The sequence below is a fragment of the Coenobita brevimanus genome, chromosome 72 (assembly GCF_032717465.1).
Source record: "Coenobita brevimanus isolate Jiangsu-jjx chromosome 72, ASM3271746v2, whole genome shotgun sequence".
NCBI classification, from domain to species: domain Eukaryota; kingdom Metazoa; phylum Arthropoda; class Malacostraca; order Decapoda; family Coenobitidae; genus Coenobita; species Coenobita brevimanus.
This window is the reverse complement of record NC_137025.1, coordinates 3,597,827-3,617,944: the sequence shown is the minus strand read 5'-3', so window position 1 is coordinate 3,617,944 and position 20,118 is coordinate 3,597,827. Positions and strand designations below refer to the sequence as shown.

The 20,118-nt window shown below is 39.5% G+C and overlaps 1 protein-coding gene across 1 annotated transcript in view; it reads right to left on the bottom strand.

Annotated features, from left to right (window-relative positions):
* The window catches only part of LOC145407021 (uncharacterized), a 77,220-nt gene that overhangs the window by 38,069 nt on the left and 19,033 nt on the right, over positions 1-20,118 (bottom strand). Inside the window, exons 4-6 of the mRNA XM_080278037.1 lie at positions 18,984-19,043; positions 8,114-8,247; positions 2,220-2,297 (exon numbers count right to left, since the gene is read on the bottom strand). Coding sequence (XP_080134163.1) covers positions 2,220-2,297; positions 8,114-8,247; positions 18,984-19,043 — 272 coding nt within the window. The remainder of the gene's footprint in view (positions 1-2,219; positions 2,298-8,113; positions 8,248-18,983; positions 19,044-20,118) is intronic.

Sequence of the window (20,118 nt, the reverse complement as noted above, 5' to 3'; positions counted from 1 at the left end):
CTGGATTTGCCTTCGTTAGAGGAAAGGAGAAAGAGGGGAGACATGATTGCGGTGTTCAGGACCATGGTGGGAGTAGATAAAATTGACAAAGAAGATCTGTTTGTATGGGATAAGAGAGCAACAAGAGGACATGGAATGAAATTGAAAAAGTCAAGCTGTTTGAAGGATATCAAGAAATATAGCTTTCCTTACAGAAGTATAGACTTATGGAATAGCCTGGACAAAGAGATCGTCCAGTCTAAAAACATAAACGAGTTTAAAGTTAAATTCGACTTATTGAGAAACAGCGACGGAAACCCACGAGCATAGTACATTCCGTGTATATCACAATTAGGTATATTCTTAAATATTTGGAACGACTTAGACAAAGAGGTGGTGCATGAGAAAAACATTCATGTGTGTAAAGGTAGACTTGATAAATGTGGATATGGAGACAGGACAACACGAGCATTGCTCAATTCCTGTATACTACAAATAGGTAAATACAAATAGGTAAATACACACACACACACACACACAAAATGGCTACACATGAAAAATGCAGTGGGTACACAAAACATCTTGGTAGAAAGGAATAAAATCATGGTAAAATTTAATAATATCATGGTACAGTACAGTAAGCTTGAATAAAATCAACATCAACATTCACGATTCAACCATCCCGCATCAATCTTACCCAGGATCTCCCATTTCTCCAGAGTCATTACTAACCTCTTCCTTTTCCCTGGAATCTCTGGTTGAGGACCATCATTACACACCCTACGAAGATGCATGCAAGGAATAGCAAGGCCTGAAGGAGGTGGTAAACAACCACAAAAGCTACTGGAATAGCAAGGCCTGAAGGAGGTGGTAAACAACCACAAAAGCTACCATGTGTATCACCATAACAACAATCAGAGAGGAGCTATTCACTACACTGTTCACGCGCGGGAACTGAGAACGACTGAGAGGGTCTCTAGCAGACGCTGGGTGAACTACCCAGCCAGACAGGGCGGCGCAACCGGGCTATTCCCACCCAGACAAAAGTGAAAATGATTGTACAGCCATAATTTCCACCTGGATGCATGCATTTTGTCCAGATAAAATGGAAAAATGTACAAATACTGGATTTGAATGGCCAGATCACAGCATCAGGGTAATTGATTGTCCGGATAATAGAAAGATTACTGTAATTTAAATAAACATATAATTTATACAAGGAACTGTATAATACCCTATAAAAAAATGAAATCCTTACCAACCATTTTCCCATATACATTTCAAACTTTCCTCATATTATGATAATACAAAAATTACCTCATCTATTTCTCCATCATCATCACCTCTCTTCCCACATTACCCTCCTGTCCACAGATTTCTTAACTCCAAATTTTTCCATGATCACTTTATTCCCTATCTTATCTTATCCACTTGCCACACTCCACACACATTCCTCAATAACCCCATTTCCACTGTTCGCACTCCTGACTTTTCATTTTCTTGCCCTACCAAGGTCTCCACCCATATAAAGCAAGCACTAAAATTTCTTCATGGATGCCCTTCACAGCAGCTGTGCTCAGCCTTCTGTTTTGCATCATGAACCACTGCATCAGGCATTTTCCTTCCCTTAGGCTACTCTACTTTTACTTTACCTACACATTTATTTTTCTTCTCTATCTTTGTACCAATGTACTTAAACTCCTAACCAACTCGTCTCTCTGTTCACCATCACATCACACTATGAGGCACCTTCTACCTCAATAACCATCCTATTCCTCTCATCCAAACTGACTTTCAAAGCCTGACGCACACAGATATTCGTGTAACTCTACACCACACTGCCTCTTGTCCACTACTGACAAGCAACAACATACTGTATCTTCATATATCAAATCTGAGATACTCCATCCGTCTCCATTCACTGCCTCAAGGTCTTGTCCACTATTGACAAGCAACAACACATCATTTGCTTATATCAAATTTGAGATACACCATCCATCTCCATTCACTGTCAACTTCACAGCTCTCTCCATAACTTACCTTTTTACCTCTCTCATAATCCCATCCATGTATGTACTGAACACTCTTGGGGACATAACTACATCTCACTTCAACAAAGATCTTAAACTACTCACATATATGTCCTTTTGACCTGATCAATGATCATACATGAAGGAATAAAATATTACATGTGTATCCTGCATATTACAATACTCTGTAGATGCAAAACGGACACTTGCCTTGCGTGAATATCTCATGTAGGGCATCAATGGCTTGTCTGGTGCCTTAGGTGGCTTTGGGATGCGGCCTTCTGCTCCCTGTTGTTGAAGAAATGAGCAGAGTTACTTCACTATCACAATGAAACAAAACCTGTACAGCATAAGACAACATCTGAGAGGAGCCTGGGGGGGTGGGGGGGGGAATAAAGTGGTAATATACAGCAATATCAAGTTTTGCAGGCAAATTTATGAGCAAAAGTTCACTTACAATTCTACTGTACCTCCTTCACACTTGGAATATGTCCATCATTTTCCTCCCTGATGCATTATATCAAAGAGCAACAGTGAGGTGGTGAAACATACCAAGCTTCTCTCAGCACAGGAATATTAGTCATCTGAAGAAAATGAGTCAAGGTATCCCTTATTTTATGAAAATTCACCTTAGGATACAAATTTTGTGATACCTCCCTCAGTTAATTTATTCTAATGATACCTTGGAGGGAAGCTGTCTGTCCAGCATGACTGCCATGCACAAAGGCAAAGTGATATCAACCACCATGCTAAAACTGATCTTTCCACATCCAGAACTTTCTTAGAATTACCCACAATAATTCATAAATATCCATAAACAAGTAACTGTCTAGTTATACAAGAAGAACACTGGGGGCTCTTGGTGCCCTAATGCTTGTTTATTAGATTCTGAGTGGAAAACAGCCATTAACTGAACCCCAGGAGGAAAATGGGCTACAGCCCAAATGAAAACAAACATCAACCCCCATCAAAGCATGCCATAATTATCCTTGTTATGATCTGTCCATTACAACTCTAAATAATAGTTAAAATTTTTGAGTTCTTAGGTAAAAAAAAAACGTACTAGTATGTGTGAAGTGTAACATGAATATTGGATCGGCTGATGACTGGATGATAAAACTGTAGCCACCACAAAAATATAACATATTATCACCCTGAATCAAAATGTACCACAATTAGGGTTGCAAAGGTGGGGAAAGTTTCTGTGAATTTTGGAAACTCCAGGAATATTTCTGGGAATTTATTAGGGGCAGGAATTTTGGAAATTTTAGGAAATTTCATTTCCCTTTATTTCTTTTAAGCATATTGACCTCTTTGAAGCTTTATTTTTTTTTTTTTTTAATTTATTTATTTTTTTTTTATGGGAACAAAGTCTTGCATGAATTTAACAACAGGTACATGATTATCAATAATATATTCTGTCTTTCCTTCATTCTTTCCTCCTCCTTCTGCTTATGGGTGATTCTACACTGAAAGACAAGCTAAATGCTTTCCTGTACACCAGAAAACCACTTACTATGCCGGGTGGTAACCATATAACCAAATTATGGCATTTGGTAGTTTAGTGAGTAATTAAGGTGCTCCAATTGGATTGAGCTGGTGCAGGTTTATTGCTCATGTAATGCCACTCAGGGATGAGTGAGGCTGGTCAACACTCTCATCTTAAATGTCAGGACCAACTTGCCTAGCCCCGGGCTCCTACAATCCTCATGGGGCACCGTAGGATTGGATGATGCATGGATGGATGCACCAGTAGCAACCACTTAGGCAACATGTAATTATGTTGGGGGAGTGGACTTTCTGACCACTACTTGGTGGTGGCCAGAATTAGGATACAAGTAAGATGGAGGTATAGAAGAAGGGAAAGACGAGAGGAAGGAGTAGTTGCAAGGAGAGTGGAAAGGTTACAAGAGGATGAGAAAAAGGCAGAGTATAAGAGAGAAGTGGAGGAACGATTGGGCAAATATGAATTGGAGCAGATGGGGGACGTGGAAGGTGTGTGCAGGATATTTACAGAAGAAATATGTGCAGCATGTGATGTGCTGTGTGGGAGGAAGAGAAGGCGGAGGGGGGTGCAAGGAACAGCGTGGTGGACTGAAGAAGTGAGACAGGCTGTGGCACAAAAGAAGAAAGCATACAATGAATGGATGAGAAATAGGGGCGTGGAAGAAGTTGAGAGGCAGAAGAGAGAGTTATATGTAGAAAGAGAGAGGTGAAAAGATTAGTAAGAGAGAGTAAGAAGAGAATGGATGAGGAATTTCGAAGGAATTTGAGTGTAAAGTGGAGGGACTGTAAGAAAATGTTCTGGAAAGTGGTGAAGAGAGTAAGACAGGGTGGAAGTGCAGTTAGCAGGGGAGTGAAAGATAAAAATGGTAGATTACTAGTGGAGATGGGAGAAAAAGTGAGCAGATGGAGAGAACACTTTAAGGAATTGTTTAACATACAGGATGGAAGTAATGCGAGTATAAGTGGCTGGGGAATGGCTGGGAGAAGGAGGGAGGTGAGAAGACAGGAAGAAATCAGTAGGATAGAAGTTGTGGAAGCAATGAAGAAAGTTAAATTGGGGAAAGCCCCGGGAATTGATGGAGTGTGTGGTGAAATGCTGAAGCATGGGGGAGAGACAGTAGTAGAATGGATGTGGAAGATGTGCAGATTGGCCTGGGAGTAAGGTAGAGTCCTGGAGGATTGGAAGTCAGGTATAATTATTCCCTTGTACAAAGGAAAAGGGGAAAAAGAAGTGTGTGGTAATCACAGGGGCATTTGTCTTCTTTGTATAATAGGAAAAGTGTATGGTAGGATACTTATTGACAGAGTTAGAGAAAGAACAGAAGGAATTAGTTGGAGAAGAACAGGGAGGCTTTAGGAAGGGAAGAGGTTGTCATTCTCAGATCTTTAGTGGAAAAGTTTCTAGAGAAGGGAAAGAAGTTGTATGCGGCTTTCATGGATTTGGAGAAAGCATATGACAGGGTGGATAGACAAGGATTGTGGAAAGTATTAAGAGTATATGGAGTAGATGGAAAGTTGTTGAATGCTGTGAAGAGTATGTATGATGGTGCTAAGGCTGCAGTGCATGTGGATGGTGAACTAAGTGAATTTTTCTCTTTGGAGGTTGGGTTGAAACGGATGTGTCATGTCTCCATGGTTGTTCAATCTGTTCAAGGATGGGGTAATAAAAGAGGTACAAGGTAGGGTAGTGGATGTTGGAGTGGCCCTGGTGAGAGAGGATAGTGTCTGGAAACTCCCTGTACTGTTGTTTGCAGATGATACTGTGTTGTTGAGTGAAGACAAAGGGGAGCTGCAAGGCTTGGTGGACGAGTTTGGGAGAGTGTGTAAGAAACGGAATCTAAAGATGAATGTAGGGAAGAGTAAAGTGATGGTCTTTGAGAGAGGTGAAGTCAGTGAATGTACAGCGAGGTTGGATGGTGAGGAACTGGAAAATGTGAGTACGTTTAAGTACTTGGGTAGTGTGATGAATAAGGATGGAGGTTTGGAGGGTGAAGTGCTTGAAAGGGTACAGCAGGGAAGAAAGGCTGCTGGTTCTTTGAAAGCAGTGATAAGAAACAGGGAAGTGAGCTTGGAAGTGAGAAAGTTACTACATGACAGTATTGTGATACCAACTCTAACGTATGGAAGTGAAGCTTCGACGTTGTTGGAAGGACACAAGTCAAGAGTGAGAGCAATGGAAATGAGTTATTTAAGAGGAGCCTGTGGAGTCACATGGAGAGACAGGCTGACGAATGAGGATATAAAGGAGCGTTGTGGTGTGGATGTGGATGTGATAGGAAGTGTTATGAGGAACACACTGAGGTGGTTTGGCCATGTGGAGAGGATGGAGGGTGAAAGACTGACGAAGAGAGATTATGTGAGTGAGGTGGAGGGGGGAAGAGGGAGGGGGAGGCTGAGGATGAGATGGAGGGATGGGGTGGAGAGGTATATGAGAGAGGGGGGTGTGAGCTGGGAGCAGGGCAGTGAAATAGCATGGGACAGGACGACGTGGAGGCGATTTGTTTGTGGCCACGCCAAATGGGATTGAGGCGTCTGGCAATAGATAGATAGATAGATAGTAATTATGTTTGAAAAGCGATGGTAAGATTAGTTTTGTACAAGACTGATCACATCCATTATGTGTTCAGTACATGGCTACTCCGAGTTTCAGTGATTCATGGCTACTCTAAATTTCAGTAATTCAACCAAGGCAGTAAGGCAGCAGAATCATCATCTGATACAGAGGGTGCAGATGTTGAAGAAAGTAAAAAGGAAATGGCCATGGGTTAAATAATGACATAACTAAAGTTTCAGCAAGAAAATGGAAAACAATCATCAACTGTAATAACAGCTCAGAATTTTGAACAGTGATATAGATATAAGTTTAAAGGATACTAAAATTATTGCATATGTTCTAGGATGTCGAATTTGTCTACTCATTCAACGTAGTTTTTTCTTCTAATTTGACAATGTTTCAAGATAGTAATTAATTTCAGTTTGAATGTTTTCTAATCCATTAACCTATGAGTTCATTCTGGTATGTCTGCTGTTACCATACTTTACTATTACTGCACTGTACACTACAACCAGTATTACCTTGCATTTTATTAAGAGATTGACAGTTTTGTTGAAAGCAATTTGAATAATACAGCTTTCTAAAGAAAAAAATATTTTACTAAAGGATGATGCAATTTGCATTCAGTTTTATTAGAAACTGAGGTTTTATCTGTAATAGATAGTTTTCACTCTTCACCTTGGCCAACAAGCCAAGAATCTAGTACTGTATATTTTACCGGGTAGTAAGAGGAGCACTGAAAAATATATTGTTGTTAATGTGTGTTCTCAAGTATTTCTCAAATGACAAATAATTTCTGTACATTTTGGTGTGTTAAAGCTATTTTTAGCTGAACCATAATGTAACAAATTAGCTGATGATTTTATTATTAAAAACTCATAACTCTACCAGTAGCCAACAATATTACTTAACTTCTGTGCTGTTCCTGTATAGTTACATGAAAATGAGATTGTTAATGCTTTAAATTATGATTCACGTAATAAAATAATTATTTTCAAAGTGTCTGCTATGTAATAACAAGAAATTTCAGTTAAAGCAATATAGCTTAAACCCAATCCTCTTCTGACAGAAGAAACATACACTATTTTTTGTGATATCAGTCTTGTTTGACAATTACAATTTTGTACAAGTAAACACTAGTTATTCATGTATTATATATGGAATCTGCTACAAAATACTTTCATTATCCTTGGGTTAAGCTACTAACAACTACGGAATATGTAAATAATGCACCTAGATGAGTTAAATTTCCATAAATAATTGAATACCCATTGCATAATTAGGAAATTTCCCAAATATTCCCGTTTATTCCCAAAATGTCAATGTAAAATTTTTGGGCTCAAAATTTCTGGGAATTTTGCAACCCAAGTGACAATTATCCTCAATATGATCTGAGCATAACTGTTCTTGACTAATTTTCATAACAACTGGTAATCCTTCAATACATTCATTCATTCATTGCCAGACGCCATGTATCCCAATCGGGGTGGCCAAGGGCTTAAGAGTTAATTGTTTTACAGGGAGGGGCACTACACCCTCAGTAAAAGATCTCTGGAAGCAGCCAGCTGAAGCACCTGGTTTCCTACCGTCCACTGGATTCATGCCAGACAAGCCTGGGGAGATTACCGTCACACAACAACATCAATAACAAAAGCAAAAACAACAAAGTATTGCTGAAAGAAGCATCACTTTAGCAATGAAGTACTCGAGAGAAAAAACTAAGGCTACTTTGAGTTATTAGGCTTCCAGCTGTATAACACATTGATACATAAAGGTACAGTATGTTGCCCCATTATCATTTCAATATAACGATGCATTTTCCAGATCTGTCTTCCTGCCATCACATAATTTATTAGTTCTGGCATGGATCTCTAGTAATGAGAGGGTTAATGAATGCTATAACTAACACCTCCAATTCCAAAAACCTCTCAACCTCTCCACAACTGAAAAAGTGTGCTGGCAGCAAGAACAAAAGTAATTAACACATCTTATAAATGAACATGATAATGAAGCTTGAGAGTACAGAGACACACTGAACACTCACCGTTGACTTGCTGGTGCCCATCTTCTGAGGGTTGAAGGCAGGGTTGCCATGGACAGGAGTGGAAAAAGGGCTAGGAACATTGGCCTCACCAACTCCCTTCCCACTTGAACTACCGCCTGACCGCGCCAGTCGCTCTGAAGGGGTACGTACAGGATGAGAAAGAGAAAGAGAGGGGAACAGAGAGGGACTCAGGAAGATATAGAGAGGAATGTGAAGAAAAAGACATGGGAAAAGGAGATAGGTAGGAATTTAAGACTACTGACATGGACAATTAGAGTGAACATGTAAGGAAGGAAACACAAAAAGGCACATACAACTATGAAAATACAACACATATATATATATATATATATATATATATATATATATATATATATATATATATTGCACAACCAAAATCCCACTTTTCCTGTCAGGTAGATATGGAACTGCCATTAACTTATAAAAAAAAAAATATATACAGTACTGTACTGTCACTGTGGGGACAATGGCAACACAGCCAACTGTCATAGAGGTAATGAACTTCTACTGCATGTCAAAAATGACAAAACTACCTCTGGATTTTCACACAATTTGGAAAGGAAATCAATGTGGTGAGTCACCTAGTCAGAATACTGTAGTCTGGATCCTAACTGTAGGAATGCTCAACAAAATCCATTACAATCTCTCCAAATCCATTCTTAAGCTCTCCCAAGTTAAGCTACCACAAAAGAGAAAGCTCTGTAGGGTGGAAGAGAGGTTCATATGAACCTCTCAGGTGGGAAATTCATTGAGATGCCTTCACAGCCTCCTGACAAGTAGACAATGGGTTTGGGGCATCTCTGGGTAAGGACAGACTGCTTCTGGAAGCAACCTTGAAATGTACAACACCCTGCCTATTAAACCAACCTGCCTATTAAACCAAACTTTGTTGTTCTTGAAGAACTGAGAGATATAAACTGGACTATCAAACACTTCATTGGGGCCAGACAAAAAACCGTACAGTGCCATGAAACAGAAGGTAAATAAAGAAAACAGAGAATATGGTTCAGGACCTCTATTCAACAACAAGCAAGTATTACCATGAGTGGTAACACTGAAGAGTTTTTCAGCATCAACTGAAGAGTGGCAGGATTAACTTTCAAACTGAATCAAAGTACAGGCTCTAACATAAACCTACAAACATGAAAAAATAAAAACACTTAAAAAAGATGTACCATAGAAGTACAGTGATGAAAAGCACAGGACAGCATATGTTTGTGATGGGACAAATTACAGCTAAACCAGGCATAAGAAAAGTTTGGTGAGAATGCTTTATGGCATTTTAGCATGGATATCTGAAACTTGCACAAAGAAAAGTCCTTGGGTGACAAATACCTAAAACAGACAAGTGAGGTCAGAAAAGACATAATGGTGAAACAGAGGACGAAATAGATTCCATCTTTGAAAACAGAACACACATACAGTAGTGAAGAATATGAATTCAGTTAACATTAAATATAACGTGACCACAGAATGATAAGATGTCAGGTAACAATATCTGCCCTAAGCTTATGAGGTACTCCATCACTTACTCCCTATCAGTTAATTTCTGTGACCAGTGCTTTAATATTCTCTTGTTTGGTATTCATGCAGTTTATGTCCCCATCAAAATGACAAACAACATAGAGGAGAGTATCACTATGCAAAATAACTAAATCAAAGACATGGTGCAAGAAAGTTTCGAAGGCTCAAACAAGTGCTATGTGGCACTAGATCTCAGAAGATAAAGAGGTAGGCCAATTCAAAGGAAACAACCAACCTTCTACCGCATAGTGGCTGTGAAAGATAAAGTGGCAGAGTTTAGTTTATCAGTTTAGAATGCACCAATGCCATCAGTATCAGCAAAGCGTAAGTCCACTGGAGGTTGTTATCCTGGTTCATCCTATCATACCAAATGTGCAAATTTCATTTCACCATCTAGTTCTCTACCTGCCTCCTCCTCTCACTCCAAACCTGTGCTGCCACTCTATTACCCTGATTGTCCATCTGTTATCTTTTCCAAGAAAAATATATGCTGCCCATATCCACTTCTGTTTATTAATTATGGCAATTATTATCCTCTGTGTTATCTGTTCCCTTATCCATGACTTTTTTTTATCCCTCCATGTGATACCTAACATAAGACTTTCCATTCCCCCTCTGAGCACTATTAGTTTATTTATTTACTTATTTTTTTTTTTTTTTAAGGTTTGCACGGCTCCAGGTTTCCAGTCTGTAAGGTTTCCAATCTGTTTGCTTTGGTTACATTGTACTATATCTGACCCTTCAACAACACTATGAATACCTGACCTCTTTCTCACTTCACATCTACCAGTTCTTCAAGAAAGCAGTCAATTTTGCCCAACTAGCAAGTCAAAACACTGTACCTTCCAAGGTACACGTTATAAAATAATTTTAGGCACCCTTACTGCACGATACATTACGCCACACCACACGAGGCATTCTGAATCAACTCCGGTACGTGGTTGGTATCCCTGGCCCTGTGTTGCTGATGTGTGTTACTTCATCTGCTAATGATGAAATCCAATGGGAGAGGGAGAGAGGTACAGGGGTACGAACCACACCAAATATTCACACCGTCCGTAACGGTGATCATTGCGTAGGGTATCAGAGCAAAAGGGTGCCAAAAAATTTTTGAGAGGGTGTACATTTCCAAATGTGGACAGATTATAATAAAAGATTCTTGGCTCACACTGCTCTGGAGCAGGTCTTACCAGTGCCATGGCCATTTGCTCTATAACTGCAGGAAACTAGAGACCAAAGCCTGGTAGGACTTGACACAGCACATGATCAGGTACTGTATGAGGGAACACACTTTATCTAATCCCCAAATATGAACCATGACTCTCAATTGACAATAAGGATACACAAACATCCTTGCCTTAGCAACAGCGGATAAGTACTTGACGTTAATCAACGAAGAAGATGATAACACAGAACTATTTATTGAAAACTTCAAAAAAATATTATCATAAATTTGCACTTGATGCTAATAGTGAGAAATTCCAAAACAACAGCAGAAAACTTTCGGAGTACAGAGGAATTTCTATAGAATTAAAGGACCATGGCCATTAAGACAGGGAGGTATCAAAAGGAAACAAATATGTAATGAAAGCCAGCAAAACGAATGATGATCCATTAAAATAACATAATTACAACTCTCCGAAGGAGGAACTGAAAACAATTACTTAGACCTGCCACAGGCACAACCCAAATGTATCCTCTACGGGAGAAACTAACAGAATGCTCTATTAATAAATAACAAAAACAAAGCTTCCAAACAGTTAAAGATATTTAAGTAAAACTGTTCTGTGGTAATATCATGATTAAAAAGATGGTTCAGGACTGAAAAATTATGAAAGAGTGACTGCTAGCATTATATACGAATTTAAGAAAGTTTTGAAAGGTATCAAGAAGGATAAGGCATGAGGTGATAAAGGTTTTACCACAGGTAACAGGTTAGGATGGTGCTGTGGTAAAGCACGATGAGGGAACCACATGTGCAACAAGTGAAGATGGGTACTGTACTGTGGGTTGGTCAGTGGATCTAAAGGTAACTTTTAGGGTGATCACCACATCAGAGAAATGCAGGGAGTGGAGATGAGCTGGGACAGCTATGGGCTGTGGGGTGCAGCAGGGGACCTTGTGAAGGTTGCTGAGTCATAGTGTACGGTACAGGCTGCAAATTATCTTAAAAATTTGAGGGAAAGGAAGAGGGGGGCAAAACTGAATAAGCCGAGTGAAACAGAGTGGACAAGATGAGCTAACAGTGATGGGAGTATGGCAAAGCACGCTAAGTAGAGGGCATCCTCTGATTTTTTTTTTTTTTTTTTTTTTTTTTAGAATTATACTGTAATGTACAATAGGTGGGAAGAAGGAAAAGGTAAGGTACAAGGAAAAGAGTGAGTGAAACAGCCTGAGACAGCAATGAGTAATGGGGAAGATGTACACCCTGTGAAGATGGGCACTATAAGCTGGACTGTATGGGTATCATGGCAACTTATGGTATGGTTACATAATTCTCACTCCAAAGAAAACTAAGAAAGTAAGCACGAACCACTTAAAATTTATAAACCTAATACAGTACCGTATCTCAAAAGCAAGCACAGTAAGGACAGATGAAGTGCTAGGACATGCTGAAACATAAACAGTCATGTGATGAAGGGTTTCTGGTAAACTAAGGATCACCATGAAGGATAGGGATGCCTTTCAAAAATACAAAAAGGGTACATAATTACTGCTTGTTCTAACTTATGGATCAGACACCGGAAGTCTAACAAAATCTTTAGAAAATAAACCAATGATTGGCGAATGAGGCACATAAAGAACCATGTTTCACATCATACGAGGAAATAAGGACAGCCTCTTCAATGAGGGAACTAAAAAAAAAAAAAAAGGTAGAGGATAAATCATTACAATTAGTAATAGTAGCTGTAACATCAGGTTCATCTGAAATGTCAACCCGATGGACTGAAGGCTGTTTTACAGTGCTCGTCAGAAGTATGGGGCGCCCTGCGTCCCTCCTGAGAAACAAACCTTTCAACATTGAAAAAACATATAAATAATGCATTTTATTTACCTTTAGTGCTTCGTAGGGTAGCCTTTACGTTTCTTCACGGACCTGAGACATCTTGGAAATGAAAGGACGAGGCTCCTGAGGTGCTGGAGGGGTATTTTGTCCCAGGAGTCACGAATGGCGGCTTCCAGCTTAGGCAGAGAGCTCACGTCCTTCCCTTGGAGAGACTTCTTTACGACGTACCAAAGGTTTTCAATCGGGTTGAGGTCTGGGCTATTTCCTGGCCAGTCTGTCATGAATGATACCTCGCAGTCACGAAGTCAATTGGTGACCGATTTGGCCTTGTGAGCAGGTGCACTGTCCTGCTGAAACACTCGTGCACCTGTTAGCTCGAAGGAGTCTGGTAAATGATCACACAGAAGCTCCAGGTAAACATCCTGATTCACTCTGAGGTTCTTGGGAAGTACAACAAGCTTCCCCAAACCCTTCCCTGAGAAACAACCCCATACCATGAGTGAATCAGGATGTTTAACTGTGCTTTCTACATACCGTGGGTCAAGTGGGTCACTACCTTTGCATGCTCCTCTGTTACAGGTAACACTAAATGTTGCCTCATCAGACCACAACACTGACAACCATTGCTCCTCACCTCAATTTAGATATTTATTAGCAAAGGCAAGCCTACGAATTCTCTGGCTGCTAGAGAGAAGAGGCTTTTTCACAGGCCTGTGACTTGTGTAACCAAGCTCATGCACCCTACGAGACACTGTTCTCACTGACACCTCACCAAACACTTCCGGGTTGCTCTCCTTAATTTTCCTTGCACTCACACAAGGATTAAACTCCACTGCACGTTTTAAAACATTAACAGACCTTGGGGAAGTTTTCCTAGGCCTACCAGACCTCGGTTTCTTTGTGGGAACTTCGCCACTATTTTCCTCCCAAAACCGCGCACACCAACGACGCATTGTCGATCGTGCCACACCAACCAATTCACTAATTTCCTTTGTGTGGTGGCCTGCCTCCTTTAGAGCAATGATCTGGGATATGATTTCACTCGATAGTTCACGGGTAGGTGCCATAACAAAGTTTTGAAGGCCAAAACACTGCGGGACACTCGGTAAAAAATGGCGCAATTTGAGAGGGACACTCGGCGGAGTTCCTCTCTCTCAGGCAGCCCGTGGGCGACTGAGGCGGGAACCAACCAGCGCGTCAGAAGGCCTCAGGCTACCGTGACGTCATGCTCGGAGCTCAAACTTATGGCTCAATTCTTACCCCCAAAAATGGGTGATTCTTTTTGGGCCATAAGTATTGCGCGCCCGGCGGACAACGCTGAATACTTCTGACGAGCACTGTACTTTCTCTGGCAGTCCACCACCTTTCTTTTGGAGGACAGGAAAGGAGCTGAGTGATATCTGTATAACTTGGCATATCAGTGCCACCATTTGAGGATGTCCCTCTCCAGCACAACTAAAAGGCTATATTGGACAGGGACAAGACAAGTTTTTCTCGGAACACATACGACAACACATGGACAACAAAGGTGATGGAGAGGCAACCCAGCAATGAAGTGAAAGTAAGAAGTGGCAGAGTTGATGACAGCACAATATATCTCCAAAACTTGTCAGAACTGGATGGAATTGGTTTAACCAACCAGAACACCAGGCTGAGAAAAGCAAAAATCTTTATTCTGCCACAGACTGTCTCAGGATGACGACAATGATGTGACAATGGCTAGTGTATAGAGAAAACATACCTTTAGAAGATGATGAGGTACAGGGAAGACCTGGGGGCATTGGAAGAAAATACTTTTGTAAACACACAATGACTGTGTTGTGCTATGGCATTTAACTCAATCACTGCATCATGAGATATCAGATTTGGTGGGACTACAATGAATAGCAGTGGCCAGTGGGCAAAAATAATGTCCATGGGCAGCCCAGTTAAACATTTCCATGGCATCCAAATACTGAATCTTTTTTTAAATCTACAAAATTCTATTATTATTATTTTTTTAATAATTACTTCTCTCAAAAACTGATGGCTGTGTTACAATGGTCCCCTTATTGCCAATGTACTTTAGTGGTGGTGGTTAAAAGCTGGTTAAGGTGCTCTTACTCAGTGTCGAGCACCAAACTAAAGGAGTGAAAAGGTAGGAAGGATCATGCAAAACACACAAGACAAACAAGAAGGAATATGAGAGGAACAGGGCAATGAAGAACCAAATTGGTTTGATAAAATCATGGAAAATACTCCTTTATATAGATAAGGTGGAACCAGATAAGAATGAGTTCACAGAAAAAACAGGTGAGCAAGAAAATAACACCAGAATTACTTTTATCATACCACACTACTGAAACATTAACCCATTCAGTACGATTTTTTCCATTATCTTATTCTTACTTCTACTGCACATTTTTACTCAGGTTATGAAAATCTCTTGTAGTGCGTGGGTTCACAGCTATCTCCATTAATCCAAAGTACAATGATATCTTGTTAATTTTATTCTGGCTATCACTAGCTGATTTTACTCAACTTGTACTGAATGAGATAACTACAAATACCAAGATCAATACGAGAAATTAATTCTGAGAAACTCCTGGGCTTGGTACTCATGCAGTCACACCAAACTACAATAATACCTGAGATAAATGGTAAATGGAAATGAATTAATAAAATGCAGTACACATCTGAAATGCTGAGGATATTGTTATAACGAGTGTGCTACCTTCATGACAGTTTAGATGAAATATGTATTCATAACTGGATCATCAGCACTGTTATCCTGAACAAATCAAGGCATAGTTCATAGTACCTGAGTTTTACAACAGGTACAAAAACTGGGGAGAAACTTATGCACAAATACCATTACAAGAGCACAAAACAACTTTCCTACTGTACTCAAGTACAGTACAATTTTAAGCTCTTTTAATGTGGCATGCAGTATAAGTACTGTAGATTCTGCAGTTGTATTTAATTACTGAAAAGTCTTATTACTGACAAATGGAGACGGTAAGGACAATTGACAACCAACAAAATACTACCTCATCATGTGACTAATACGATGTCAAATGTTTTTTAAAAAATTCAGTATGTCACTGTCATATGTGTGCCACATTCTAAATGAAATTATATCTCACTGTACATGAAAATAAGCAAAAAATTATTATTCCAGTGTACTTTAAATATGTTTGTGACATTTTAAATACAAGAGTCAGTTCTGTACACTAATTTCAAATTCCAAGTACCAACAGGAGACGAATCTTTTCATAAGTACATGTGCAGTAATTGGAAGCCAGGCCCAATACTGAAACTAATGTACATTGCAGTCCTCAAAGCTAGCTATATTACCTAAATTTAGGATCATTAGCTCTGTCCTTTCTACTGTTTTCTTCTTTATGCTAACACATCAGAAATTCTTTTAGAATACAGCATGGTAATGTTTTCTATAAATGTACTGCATCAATAGTTGTTTTCTATGCACTAAACCATAACCTAACACCTGCAAAATAATGTAAGAGACCTATAAATGTTATGTAATGTAACTGGTTATACAACAAATATAATGCAATAACACAGCATTGGAGGCTATCCTATGAGACACTAACTAAACAAGAGGTTGTGATTTGCCAGGAACTGCATGTAATTTCAGTGAGGACAGCATTAATATTAACTGGGTCAAGCTGCAGAGTTTGTAGACACAACAGCTATACTCAACTGTGGAATGCCTACGCATTAATATCTCTCTGACTGTGGATGATAATGTTGTTCACTTCAAAATGCATGATCATCATGCAGGAATTACTAGTCAACTAACAGAGGCAGGACCTGCCTGCCAATGCCATCATCAACAGACACTAATTTTCAATAATGTACACGACACTTTGGCTGTTTAGTTGACTCTAAGGGTGTAAATTATTATCACAAGACTGAGTCCCACTACATTCAAACTTTCTCTTACAGTGGGGTTGCCTTATTTTCTTTCAAATTATACACATAATCACCTTAACTGAAAAAGCCACTTTCTGGTGTTTGTGGCACAGTTTCATGCCATATGCAATGAAATGGAATAAAACACACAGTACTACTGTTACTGTATAAAAAATATTCTGACAGTGGGTCCACTGTTAATTCTAATCATAATTAACAATAAGTCAAATCATTTTATATATATATATATATATATATATATATATATATATATATATATATATATGTACTGTATTGCTCCAGGTATTTATGATTCTCCAAAAGCTGATGGCAATATCAGTATATCAGCCTCATCACCACCCTTCATCTTTATGTGTTGTCTTACTGGCCATGACTACCTACTTAACCACCCACTGGCATATGATTCTTCTGCCTTAAACCTACCCTATTGGTCTCATCCTATGTATAATTGTACAGTTCAGTGTCATTTTGTGTATGCAACTTCATATGAGTTCACGTTTCTGCTCTTCTCTGTTACCTATACTACCATAAACAAAGCAACAAGGATCAAGTGTCTACCCCGGCTGCAATACAGTGAAAGGGGTGGTGGTGGAGTTAACATGACTCTGACACTCATCTTTATATTGTCAGGGCATCAACAACTTCCTCCACCAACATTATGCAGTACCTTAATGGTTTGTCAGTGAAATTACATTCAGGTATTACTTTCGTTTTATCTCTACAGCACTAAAATCAACAAATTCTCGAAGGTTTGAGTGGTGCTGAATTTAAAATATTTACTTTGGAGCTTTCTTAATTTTGCCATTACAGTAAATCAAAAGCTAGGCAATTAGACCTGCAAGCATATAGTTAATTTTCATAATTCAGCAAGTCAAAATCGCTGCATGGACACAAGGTCCTACCACATACTGCTTTAACCATCACCACTGACATGTGAAGACAAAGCAGCAGAAACAAGACTAACATGCAAGATAAAATGGAAACCTTCATGATGCTGAAACCCTTGCTGAGCAGTCAACCTTACATTTTCAAAGCTCAATAGAGGGTGATGCTGCAGGACACTAATCCTCCCTTCTACACTTCAGAAACACCATCTATCACCTCAAGTGCATTATACTTCTATGTCATGGCAACTTGCAGTGTCTATCTATCTATCTATTGCCAGACGCCATAATCCCGTATGGGGTGGCCATTTGACTCTTGAGTTATTTGTTTTACAGGGAAAGGCACTAACCCTCCACCAACCCACTTGACACGTAGGGAGCACGTATGGTTTGGTTATGAGGTTACCACCCAACGTTGTAAATGGTTTCTTGGCTTACAGGAAACCATTTGGTTTGTCACTCAATGTAAAGCCACCTGTAATGGAAAGAAAAGCATGAAGTAGTGACAGGAAAGATGGGAGAAATAGGAAGAGGGGAGGGCAGGCACAGAAAAAGAATGATAAAGGCTAAGGAAGAAGTAGGCAGCACTACATCAAGTGAGTGGATGATGGTCGCCACCACCTACCACTAACTTGCAGTGTGATTCCTCTTAAAATCATTAATTAATATCTGTGGTACTGCATTGCCTTAGCTTAGCATGAGCTAAACTCAATGAAAAGTAGTAAAAAATACAGGCTTTGCTTAGAAACAGCCATATTAGGGGTTCAAAAGTGCCACCCACTGCAGTTTCAAACTGAGTTGGCTTATTTGTATGAAAATTATCTCATCCATTATCTTATCCATGGAGCATGGATAGACCAAGTTAGGTAAGAATCAGGTGAGCCCACTGCACACATAAATGGGATTCTGTCACAAAAATGGGGATTCTATAACCTGCCTGAATCCACTTTAAATACACAATGAGCTTTGCACAATAACCTATTCATTACCGGTGAAGACAGTGAAGGTTCCCAGAACATGCACTGGGATAAATCATCACTGCTGGGATGAAGTCACATCATGCAATACTATCAGAGTTACAGTTGCAGGAGGAACTGAGAGAAGACAATGTAGCAGCAATCCAAAAATAAAGATATATAAATAAATAAACACTCTCTTCACCTCATCTAACCAACACCAGGCAGGAAGACAACAGTGGCCAGAGTTATGGATGTTTAATATTCAAGCAATTAAGAGTGTCAAAATAGCCACCATGAGCTGCTGCACCAATGGATTACTAAGGGGACATAAAAAGACCTGGAAGGAACTGATCTGACTGGCACTATAGCCTGCCACAAGGCAGCATAATAAAGCAAAATTATTCTAGAATATTTTAGTAGGGCTGGGGCAGGGAGAAATGTAGAAAATCAGAAGACATTGGGGCGTGCAAGGGGTCAGGGAGGGGCAAGGCTCCACTCATTATATGAAATCAAAATATTGGAGGGTGATAAATGTTTACCTTTCGAACTTCCTGACCCTCCATTCCCTGAGGAGGTGGAGGGGGGGCAGGTGGCGGAAGCTTAGGGAGGAGAGAAAATCGGGGTGGAGGATTAACTTTTGGAATAACCCCTTCACATATCACAAACTGGCCACTTTGCCACTTCGGACTTAGACACAACCAGTTCCCTAACAGTTACACACAGAACAGTTGTAGCTACTTGGAATGCCTCCTAAAAATGCAAATTTACAAAGCAATGATAATAAAAGGACAAGCTTAAACAAAATGAGTGATTTTATATAACCCAAACTACCACAAATCATTCTTCATTACTTGTCCTCTGGTTTGTGAGGGGATCTAGCATCACTGCTTGCAAATATAAATTAATATTTTTCCTATACGATACTGTATTAAGTCGTACGTGGAATGCAGAATATTAAATACAGTAAAACCTCAATATAACGAACTTCAATAGACCGGAATTCACCTTTATTGGAATCGAGGAGCTACCAGACTAAATTCTTATATATTGGAAAAGGTCCAATAACGCCAGAAGTTGTCCGGACTCCCTGACCACTTCAGCTATGCTCACCATAATAAGGTAAATAAAATACATGTTCATCAGCATACAGTACAGTATTATTATATATTTCTTACCAACTATCGTAGTGAGTATATAATACAGAATAGTACTACAATGGTAGTGAAAACAGTTTAAAAACCACTGGTGTGATCCAGACTAATGTCTGATATGTCAGAAAAAGTCCAGATTAGCAGAGGGAAGTCCAGATGTCGCTTTTATCAACTTTCGCTTTTTTCAGAATGGCTTGGACCCCAATTAGTCCATTATAGTGAGGTTTTATTGTAGTTATCCAACCTAATGGTTGCCATACTGTCACATCAAACCCCTAACGTCAAGCTGATTTAAAATATGCAGTAGTTTTCCCACCATCTTATTTTACACTGTACTAAAACAGCCAATGTTGGAACACTCATCAGACCTTTGGAGAACTCAAATATTCTACTCGACACTGTACTAGTTTCCATTGGTAGGCTATGGTCAACTTTTTGTACAGCTGTGGGAATTTTATATTTCTTCTCTACATGTACCATACTAGTAGGTATGAATCCTGTACTATACAGTACAAATACATTC